Genomic DNA, 12,080 nt, shown 5'->3' on the forward strand with positions numbered 1-12,080 from the left:
AACACTCTTAAATAGATAATTGAACTAACAATTTTCTTTTTTATTCTGTTAATAATTGATAGGATATTAAAGAGGAGTTATTAAAATTATTTAATTATTGTCATCTGTCTTTGGTGCGTGTGCAAATTTTCAAGTACATCGGACGTTGGTGAAAATGTCGTTCAAAGATTCTGTTACTTACTTGTACAAACAAACATAATATATATGTACATAAATACTAAGTTAACAAAAGCGTTTAAAGAACATAGATTTTAAGAGCGCAATGAACACAAAAATGATTCTCTTGAAATAGACATAATTGCTTTAGATGGATAGTTTAAAAATTATAACACGACTCGATGTTAATCTAGCCATGTCCAACTCAGCAAAAGCCACTACGTACAAAACTAGACTTGAATGCTAGTTGAAAGAAAATGTTATAGTACAAGACAGATTCCAAGCAGTCCATTAGATATTCATTATCCTCCACTGGTATTGGGGCTAGGAACTTTTTTTTAATTTATTTTTATATTTTTTGTTTGGGTTTAGGTTTTGCTATTAGTTTTTTTGGTCAGGAGGAAATCGCCGGACTTCCGCCCTTTTCTGGGGATATTGGGCGGGGTATGTCAGAGTCGAACTGACTAAAACCTCCTGTCGCTCAACAACCAACGTCCAAACCTCGTATGAGATAGAACTCATGACAAGGCAAAGGGGGGGAAAGTGAAGCGTTTAGTGCGGAGCACATCTCTCCCATCACCCTCCCCCTCGAGACGCCGGGACAGCGATCGTCGGCGCCACGACCACCAGCCCTCTCGGTCGGCAGGCTGTCCGAAGCCCGCCTAGATGGCGCCGGTCAGAATGGTCTATCCTACGGAATACCCCGCTGGGTCAGAACCAGCGTGGGTCGAGGATAGCCGGCCTTCCATCACCCGGATGCTCTTGCGTATATGTTAGGCGCTAAGTATTTTCTTTTTTCTTTTCTGTTAAAAATGTGAAAATTACTAAGCCGATTGCAAATAGGTTAACTGCATTTTGACATTCAAACTTAATTTCCTTGCTCTGCACGTACTATAATAACAGGATCCCAAGGCAGACGCTTAACTAGCTAAAAAGGGATAGCTATATGTCTTAGTATTTAAGTGAGAACGTGATGGGTATATTTGGTAGCCTTTCGCCGATCGGGCAGAACGCATGGACGTAACAATATGATTGTTCTTAAATTCAAATATATCTATCTATCTATATATATAAAAATGAATTGCTATTCGTTAGTCTCGTTAAAACTTGAGAACGGCTGGACCGATTTGGCTAATTTTGGGTCTGAGCTGTTTGTGGAAGTCCAGAGAAGGTTTAAAAGGTAGATAAATATGAAAATGTGGTTTTTCCTTTGATGTGTCCCCTGTCGGACGGACTTCTTTTGTTTGTTTTAATTTTATTTTATACAAAAGCTTAGGTCTTTTATTTATCGATTGAGGCAGTACGAAGTCTGCCGGGTCAGCTAGTTCAAATTAATTACATACATCAAGTTGATATTAACGAAGCTTCTTACAATGAGCAATAAAATTAAGTAGTCTTCCTTTATTTGCAGATCTTCTAATTTGTATTAAGTATAGAGTTTGTTTAAATTAAAGGTAAAATAACTAAATATTTAAACACAGAGACTATAAAATTTGGTTATGGAAATCGAAACACAATTTCGTAATATAATACAGACGGATTATTATTATTAAGCTTTTAATGTTTAACAAAATAAATTCGACTCGCACAAATGTGTACCAAGAATTACTTTACGTAAACTGTATCTCGAGGATTGTATATCGTCCACGATTGAACGACAGAGCGAAGAAAAAGTTAATAGCATTGCGGCTGAGTTGTGCGCGGTCGTCACTCTGGCATAGATATTTTGACAAGTCACAATAAAGTCACTTATAAGTGACATTTAAGTGATAGGCCCTAGTGATAAGTAAACATGGTTAACTTTCGGGTAGCTCTCGCATTTGTAGCGTGCTTTATTGGTGAGTAATTTAGCGTGTAAATACTGTGATGGTTCGTTGAGATAAATTTGATTCAGCTGATAGATAATTCAGTTTTAACTATATTTTATTTGGTTTTAGTTTTTCATTTACTTACAATTTAAAATTAATAAATATATTCTGGTAGTTGATTACTAATCAAAATTTCGATGATATGTCTTTGAAAAAGTTATTGTTATAGTGATAAATTTTTGATGTCTTCATTACAGCTTTTTCACACTTTTACTGCTACTTGTAGCATACTAAAACTTAAGTTTATTTGGAAATCGTCTTGTTCATTTCAAAAAAGAAATACAATCATATTCTTTATAAGAAAATATTATGTAACCAATCTCAGCTCTCAGTTTTTTATGTTTTTTTTATTTATTGCTTAGATGGGTGGACGAGCTCACAGCCCACCTGGTGTTAAGTGATTACTGGAGCCCATAGACATCTACAACGTAAATGCGCCACCCACCTTCAGATATAAGTTCTAAGATCTCAGTAAAGTAACAACGACTGCCCCACCCTTCAAACCGAAACGCATTACTGCTTCACGGTAGAAATAGGCGAGGTGGTGGTACCTACCCGCGCGGACTCACAAGAGGTCCTACCACCAGTATGTGTTGTATTTCAATGTTTCCGCTAAAACAAAGCCGTCTATATTCTACTGTGTTTAGTAATTAGTCCGTGGACCTGTTTATGATAAACGAATTGTAATTAATCTCTTTATCTATTTCATTCCTGTGTAGTTATTCCAAAGTAACACCATGTTATACATTTATAAAAAGAAAGTCAAGTCCAATCTGTTTCAGTATATGCGGATGAAATATTTCCCATTTCATAAAATAGATATATGGTTTTTATCTCAAATAGGGTAGAGGCGTTCACGATTTAATGTCTGCGCGCTTCGGGGGCCGCTTAGCCTCAGATGGGGTGTGAGTTTGTCTGTAAAACCCAGCCCAAAATAGTGCCGTGAGGTTTAACCTTTAAACAAATTACATATTTTTACTATTCAATGCAGACGCAATATTGTTATTTCTATATGTCAAGTAAGTGGACGGCCTTGATGTCTGCAATTACAATTCGTATTACATTTGAAATATGTTAAACGGTTATTGTTAATTATATATTTGAAAATTCAATTCTAGATATAGGGGACAAGGCGTTGGGTAAATGGTTGGGTAATTTGACCTGGTCTAATTACCAAACATGCTTAATGATTTCATTAACAAGAGTATATTCGGTATTCAATTTATCAAAAAATAAATAGTATGAAGTTACTATTTACAATTAATAAGGTAATTGTTGCAAAAACTACGTACTTAAATATAGAGATTGATTACAAAATATCTAGTCACTTATGTTTCATACAACAGAAGACATAAACACTCTATCTGTCCGTAATTTGCAAATATTGCTGTAATTGGTCGTCTTTAAGATAAAACAAATTATCTGACGTAAAATTAAAAAAAAGGGAATTTAGATTGTTATGTTCCTACGATGTTATGTAATACAGAAGGAGCCATGAGCGCTGTATCCAAAAACTAAGCTTTTGGCTTCACAGTATCCAAAACCTCAGAGATAACAGATAAAGGAGTATGGCAATAATTTCTGATTTCTCTATTACCTAACAGTTGTGGACTTTTTACACGAGACGAAAGTCAGAGTGTCAGACTTTATTTAGTACACTTTTCCTTGGCTTCGATGACAGACGAACGCACAGTTTACCTGATGGCAAAATAACATTATGAGTCATGGACATTATCAATACCAGGCTTGCAGTCAAGTCACCACCGATCAGGAAAATGTGCTAGTTTGCTTAAAACTTCGCTATGTTTTTATTACGGCCCGTTCAATTGCAATTTGTTCAGCTATTCAAAACATTTTACACGATTTGGGGCGTATTCTCACTTCACATGGTAAGATATAATGAATGTGAAAGTCTACCTACTTTAAGACATGTCGAACGGATATCTGTTCGTTGTAGAAATAAAAAGAATGGAGGGTAACTTCGTACAACACGCTTTTTAATAAGTACTAGCGGCCCGTTCCGACTCCGCTCGGGTCTTTAACAAAAATTTCAACGATATTAAACGTTGTTTTATTTTTTTAAATAAAATAAAACTTCTTGTGGCATAACTATAATAATTAGACATATTCGCGACACTTTTTGTAAATAATAATGTGTTCTACAAAGTCATTATTTTATTCTATCATCAATAGTTTTCGCAGGGCACGCGATGTAAAGAATATTGTAGGTAATTTTTTTACACCTTGGGTTACATTATTGGAGTTTTAGTAAGGATCCTTAATTTTTTTCAAAAAGTATGTCACTTGGGAATACTGCAGCTTTCAAACAGTTAAAGAATTTTTCTAATCGGTTCAGTAGTTTCAGAGCCTATTCAATACAAACAAACAAACAAATCTTTCCTCTTTATAATATTAGTATAGAAGTATAGATAAACGAAAATATGCTAAGCATTCAATAGATGATAATAATTTTGCTAAACGTAACTTAATTTACGACCACACATTAACTGCGTGCATGAACAAGAACGTGTATTAAGAAAAGTAGTTCGCATTGAACGAGGTCGGACACTTCCTGAACTAAGTTCAATGTTGCGAGAAAATACACAGGAATTTATGAACATTTACTTGACTCAGCGTTAAAATACTGACATCTCAACTAATTGAACCAGACCAGCTCAAAGTCAACTTGATGATAAATCTTGATCATTCGACGTGACGATATCAAACATAATTATAAAGAAACTGTGGATAGTCAAAAGAAATTCAATTAAAGCATCGACTGGTTCGAGCTTCGTGCTGTACAAAATGAAATAATTTGCAAAAGGTTACTCATTTTTGCAGTAGTGACGTCAGCACAGTCACCTAAAGCCAGAAAGAAGCCTGCCAACCCGCCAGCTCGTGCCAGAGAAGAGAGCGAAGCTGACCCGGAGATCACGAACTTATGTCCTGAAGATGGATACTTTGCTGACGCCGAACAGTGTGACAAATATTATGAATGCAGGTTCGTATACATTGTCTCCTTTTTCTCCACCTTATCCCACTAGGTGGGGTCGGCACAATATTCGGTGCTCAACACTCACTCCTCCCTCTCTCATATCGTCATTCACACACTCCATCCATGACTTCTTCGCTTGACTTCTTCCCCCTCTACCTTGCACTAGCATTTCCATACATCTCCTAGTCACATGGCTCTTCTCTCTACGCATCACATGTCCATACCACGCTAACCGTCTGCTCTTTAATGGGCGGGCTGGTGCCACATTTCTGTGCCTGATTGTACGACCTACCAGTTAAAGAACGGGTTCTAGTAAAAGGTAGTAAATTGAAAAAACGCGATAAATATCACTATTTGGATTTTCTACTTCCTCGATTGAGTACTTGATCGCTAAACTAGGATACTAATGCGTTGATAGAATTACAAATATACCACATGATCAGAATAATAAGCGTGCCGACACTAAGCTTCGAATCGAATACAAAACTATAAACCAAACGTGAAGAAAACACAAACGCTTTCGTTCTAAATTTTCGACTTTTTAGTGTCTCTGGTCGAAAATAAATTTTTTTCTGCATCAGTTCATTGACTTAGCCTCAGTAGACATAAGGGAATCGTGTGAATGCTTGAATGCGGATCGAGTAGAAAAACTCAATCCACTATCAGGAAACGAATACGGAAGCTGCATTTCAATAAGTGGACTAGAATATTTGTATTGCACATTAATAAAAATAAAATCGAATACATTTAGTTTTTAATTGGACAACGAAAGTGGCGGATGAAAGGCGATTGCATGCAGCAGAGATGTGAATGTTGCGATGGATGTGTGGAGTCACGAGAATGGATAGAATACGGAATGAATGTGTTAGAGGAAGTCTGAAAGTGGCACCTGTGACAGAGAAGCTGAGAAGTGCGCGTTTGGGATGGTGTGGACATGTGATGAGACGAAATGAAAATGAGGTTGGTAAGAGAATGTTAACTATGAATGTGGAAGCATATGTATATATGGATGGATTGCGTAAAAGACGATATGGGTAAGAAGGGAGCGAGCGAAGAAATGGTATATGATATAAGAGTATGGAAAGAGAAAACGTGTTGCGCCGACCCCAGGTGACTGGGAGAAGGGCAGGATAATGATGTCATTTAGTTTTTAATTTGAAAGTATTGGTGGGTTTAACAAAACTAGCTAACTGAACATAGTGTTGGCATGTCATAAGTATACTTATGCTGTATGGTCGGTTCGCAACGGTAAGTCCACCACCATTCTGCCTGATTCGTGCTTTCCAATGGTTAGACAACAATTATACGATACATTTATCTGTCAAGACGTATGACATCCTTATTGTTGTGATTTTTGTTTGCTTCGATAACTATTAATAATAATTAATAACTAATAATTTCTAGATCGAGAAAAAAAACTTTTACATTGTACTTATTAATAATAAAGATGATGAGTCTCATTTTTAAAACCCGCCCACGTATTGTAAATGTTGAAATCGAAGTTGCCTGCCGAACTATTTACTTTTCGTGTAAATAAATTCATTTAGCCGCGTGAGTAAGCCGGTTGTGCAAAGCTTAAGTACCGTGAAGGTACACATTGTTCGTATGCAAGACTGGTTTACGAAAATTCCCGACCACATTTTTGTACAAACATTTTTAAAATAATGTTTTCACAACATCACTTTGCTATTAATATTACACAAAGAGTGGTCTGACGTTACGTAATAAAACAGACAAAAAAAATAATCACAAAGACACGACGTTCTTTGATTTGAATCAGAACAGATTTTAATTTTCCCTAATTTATTTTATTAAGATTTTGGTGTTTATTTTTATAGGGGTGGTGATATAATTGAGAAACTTTGCCCAGACGGTATGGTGTTCAACGACTACAGTCCACAGGAAGAGAAATGTGATTTACCTTTCAACCTGGACTGCTCTCAGAGACCCAAGCTTCGTGAGTTTCCTACCGTGTCCTTAAGAGCAGAATTATAATTGCTATTATGACCCCTTTACTAATAGAACTTTCGAAGCTGAGCATCTTATTATCATAGAGAATCAATGTGCACAACGGGCGAACGTAAATTAGTGTATTGATTTCAATTTTGCTCTGAGACAACCCTACCTTCTGTTTCCTCAACACGATATATATATTTTTTTGTTTCGACATTTCAAAAGAGTTCTTAATCAAAAATTCTAATAATTTCGAACCAGTTGCTGGCCGTTAATGAGTTAAAACCATTTCGTGAATTCTTTGAACGATTTTACGTAATCCTTAGTTCAACATAAAAAATATAACTAATGCAAATAACACAAATAAAATTGACAAAAACGTGCCGATCTCAGCTCACGTGTAACAGAAGCATCAATAGAATACCGATTATATCCAAATAGCAAGACTCGTAGTTGCTGGAAACAACTTTCCAATCTCAAGGGAGCTCTGGCCTTGGTCGTGGCTCGCCACGTTTAGTACTCGCCAGGGTTGACAGAAGTGAAAAATGAGTTAATTCGTAAACAGAATATTAAGTTTCTGATTTTAAAACTTCATAAAAATTCAAAACCATCCTTTACTGCCGAATGGACATTTAAATTGCGCATAAAAATCTAAAATTTAGAATCCGTTAGAAAATGTTATTTAAAAATAAGTATTTAAGCATTTGAAGCAGACCTCTAATGTTATTATCATCAGTATCACTTTCTTGAATGTTTGATGCAACGCGTAGGTTTTATACGTGAATTTTAGATTTTTACGTGTGATTACGGATATATACTACCCGGCGCTTGGAACATTGTGGAAATTTCGGTAAACGCTTATCGTGACCGCTTCTAACTATATACCAGACCCAGACGTCGCAAAGTCGCCGTTGCCCTAAGCTCATCGTATCAGATCCTCCCGGTCCACCCTTGGTGCTATTAGGCGCTCCTAGCACTGGTTACCGTTCTTGCCAAGCTCGTTGAATACGACGAAGAGTTCGACGTGCAACCCAACCCGTTGAGTTTCTCGGCGGATCTTCTCAGTGGTTCTCAACTCCGAGCGCCTGGTAGTGAAGCACAGCTTTTGTTAGGGCTAGTGTTAGCAAAGTCCCCCTAGGTTGATTCCTATGAGCTTAATTACCAGTTGGAACTTAACAGTTAGTACTTAATTGGAATAGCACGTCAGGCTACCAATAATACCTTGATAATTTTATAATTTAGTAAATAAATTCAGCATGATATACCTATAGGTATTTATAGGTATATTATATAAAACATATTACCTCTACTATACCAGATTTTATTTCCATATTACATTGTAGAAACACCTCAACCTTCCCTCCACTGTATTCGTCAAAATGGCTACTTCTCTCACGAGGATCCTAAGGAATGCGGTAAATTCTACTTTTGCGTTGATGGGAAATTCAACATGATAACCTGCCCTGATGGCTTGGTCTACAACGACAAGACCGGTATCTGCACCTGGCCTGATGAAGCCAAGAAGAAGGGATGTGGCGCTGCAGGTATGTGTCATCCAAAAATGCCCAAATGAACTTTGATTTTTCTGATACTGAATATTCATTTATATCCATATTATTTGAGTATATAATAGGGCGAAATAAGGGCCACTAACTCAAAACCAAATGAAATACTTAACAATGTAATGTTATGTAATTATATTATAATAATGTAAATCGGTAAACAAGGTAACGAGCTACCTGATGCTGAGACTTAAAAATATTTAATGTGTATATTTACTGGTGATAGGACCTCTTGTGAGTCCGTGCGGGTAGGTACCACCACTCTCCCTATTTCTGCCGTGAAGCAGTAGTGCGTTTCGGTTTGAAGAGTGGGACAGCCGTTGTAACTATACTTGAGACCTTAGAACTTATATATCTTAAGGTGGGTGGCGCATTTACGTTGTAGATGTCTATGGGCTCCAGTGACCACTTAACACCAGGTGGGCTGTGAGCTCGTCTACCCACCTCAACAATAAAAACAAAAATTAGTAATGGAATCAATGGAAATCAAGTAAATGAATACTGCCGCTTATTTTGAACTCGATGTCTCAATTAGTAATTGATTATAATTATATTTGATTATAATTATTGATTATAATTATATTATATATTGATTATAATTAATAATTGAGTTTTCACCCTTTAATCCAGAAAGCATGACTTTCGTGGAAGAATGATAGTTGGTACTTACTCGTGCAGCCTTATAATATCCCCTACCGTCAATTAGACAAATAAAATTCTCAATCCACACATATAGCTTTATAGTTGTCTTAGGTAGCTAAAAATTAGTTTTAGATTACGGAAAAAATGACTCTCTTTCAAACAAAATATATCAAATCTCTTCAAATTTCCACCGGCTTTATATTTGTGGTTATAAAGAAATTTACATAGATATGTATATTATTACTTCATTGATAAGCTCTGATCAGTTTTTCAGCAAAACATACAAATTCTAATTAGATTAAGGAAGGAAAGTGCCAAGTAGTAGTAGTGCCAGTACAATCAGATTGCTACACTTGTACAATAATCGGAAAATTCAGTTTAGTACAATTTGAATCAAAATTTATTTCCTCTTATTTTCAGAGGTATTTCAATTCGAATGTCCGGCTGTTAATGAAACCTTCGGTCTCACCCACCCCCGCTATGCGGACCCTGATGATTGTCAGTTCTTCTACGTTTGTATCAACGGCAACACCCCCAGGAGATCTGGATGCAAGCTCGGACAGGCCTTTGATGACGTCAATAAGAAGTGCGAATGGGCCAGGAAAGTTCCTGAATGGTGAGACTACATTTGAAACAAAAATTTTGATGACAATTAGGATCAATGTGAATAGAACTCTATCCAGGACCAGAGGTTTGGTCAGGAAATTGGCAATAAGTAATAGACATTTTGACAAAAAAATAATTATTTATATTTATTTATTCAACTCAATAACATTTGGATATTTGTATGTATATCCGAGAAAGATAAGAACATCTGTACAAATATCTTTCACAAAGATGCTGAGTCCGATTGGAATTCGAACTGGAACCTTACAGTATTGAAGTTAAAGTAAGATACGGCTAAAAGAAAATATGGTGACTTCGATATTATTCTGGACCAGCAAGAAAATACTTGAAAAGGCGTATGTGTACAATAACTCTGATATTGATTTCTACATTAGAGACAAATTTATTACACACAACAATATTGAAGCCAGTGTTTTTTTAAAGTAAAAATTTCTTCAAAATTACCCTTATCCTTAGAGCATTTTCAACCCAATTCAAAAGCCATCTTTTTCATGTTTGGTTCGATATGTCTCCACTATGTCTCCACATGTCGACTAGTCTCCAGTTTTACAATTATACAACTGAAATACTGCAAACATGGATATATCCTTTATACTAAATGTAAACAAACATTCTCAATGAAGTTTTTTTTTAATTATTCGAAATGTTTCTAAAATAGGACAATCGAGTCAACTACTGAATTTCAAGATATTTGAAAATTTTCTGAAAATTAATGACAATTCATTTTCAGCGCTGAGTGGTACAAAGGGCAGTTGACTGACGCGGAGTTGGATGCCCTCGAGAACCCACCTACTCCGAAACCCAAGCCTGCTGGTAGTCCTTCGCGCCGGAAGCCGCAACGCCCAAGCAAAGGGAAAACAGTTCAAATAGAAGATGAATAGATTATTTGTATCCAATTTTCTGTTTAGGTTTAAATAAATAAAATTAAGTGCCACTTCTCATTCGTTTTTTTTTTTATGACCTACTTCTTTGTGTAGAGTTCAACTAGTATATTAATTGAAAATAAAAGAGAAATTATTAAATTATTATTATTATCATGTATTAAACACTGCCACGCCTGGGAAGACGGCAGGACACACTCCGGCGAGGTGGGCAACAATCGGCCGGAGCGTTAGGGACTATTGGGAGAGAAACCGGCGAACTATACTATTAATATAACTATACTATTATAACTAATTACTATTATATTAATACTTAACTATTATTATTATTATTATAGATTAAGTAATTACTGGAGTCCATAGACATCGTATGTCGAAGTATTCTTCCTACAACCGGCAGCTCGACATTTTAAAATGGAAAACATGGTTGCTTTTAGATTCCAGTAATTTAATTAATTTGTTTTTTTTTACTTCTTTGCATAAGGCAGTATTAGATAATACTAATAATATAATAAAAGTCGTCGTGGCCGAAAGGATAGGACGTCCAGTACATCTGTATTGAGCGATGCACCGGTGTTCGAATCCGAGGCGGGTACCAATATTTCTAATGAAACACGTACTCAACAAATGCTTACGATTGACTTCCACGGTGAAAGAATAACATCGTGTAATAAAAATCAAACCCGCAAAATTATAATTTGCGTTTTACTGGTAGTAGGACCTCCTGTGAGTCCGTGCGGGTAGGTACCACCACCCTGCCTATTTCTGCCGTGAAGCAGTGATGCGTTTCGGTTTGAAGGATGGGGCAGCCGTTGTAACTATACTTGAGACCTTAGAACTTATATATCAAGGTGGGTGGCGCATTTACGTCGTAGATGTCTATGGGCTCCAATAACCACTTAACACCAGGTGGGCTGTAAGCACGTCCTCCCATCTAAACAATAAAAAAAATACAAAACATAAATATTCAGCATCGCAATCTCTATATCTTCTAGATATAACCAAAGTTGACAGTGCATTTCGAATTTGTGAATGTTAAATTAATCAGCCAAAAACTTAAGAAAGAAACCAAGAGAAGATCAAAGACAAAACGAAATTGAAGAAATAGCAAAAGGCGTAATAACTATCTCGACGAAGTGCCTTTTGTTACGTTAGATTTTAATCTTTGAGTTCGATCAATACTATGTATGTGTATGTATGAAGCTCTCGTAAGGCTCACCGTGGCTCAAAAACATCAGTTATGCCAAGAATATAGCTAAGATACTGTCGAGCGCTGTAGAATTTTCACATAAAGAGATAAATACTATGCATTTCATTGTTACCTGACGAAGGTCTGTAGAAAAGCATTGGGGTACATGGATCATTACTCAAGTTTGAAGTTTCAACAAAATGACTG

At 36.2% G+C, this 12,080-nt stretch overlaps 1 protein-coding gene across 1 annotated transcript; it reads left to right on the plus strand.

The window, feature by feature from the left end:
- Positions 1 to 1,822: 1,822 nt before the first annotated feature.
- LOC114245487 (protein obstructor-E) lies at positions 1,823 to 10,744 on the plus strand. The gene is made up of 6 exons (XM_028177667.2): positions 1,823 to 1,994; positions 4,866 to 5,025; positions 6,858 to 6,976; positions 8,316 to 8,516; positions 9,597 to 9,792; positions 10,534 to 10,744. Exons 1-6 carry the CDS (start codon positions 1,949 to 1,951, stop codon positions 10,682 to 10,684), a joined length of 873 nt encoding a protein of 290 aa, XP_028033468.2. The 5' UTR covers positions 1,823 to 1,948; the 3' UTR covers positions 10,685 to 10,744.
- The last annotated feature ends 1,336 nt before the right edge of the window (positions 10,745 to 12,080 follow it).

This window comes from Bombyx mandarina, chromosome 15, assembly GCF_030267445.1.
Source record: "Bombyx mandarina strain Sakado chromosome 15, ASM3026744v2".
In the NCBI taxonomy this organism is placed as follows: Eukaryota; Metazoa; Arthropoda; class Insecta; order Lepidoptera; family Bombycidae; genus Bombyx; species Bombyx mandarina.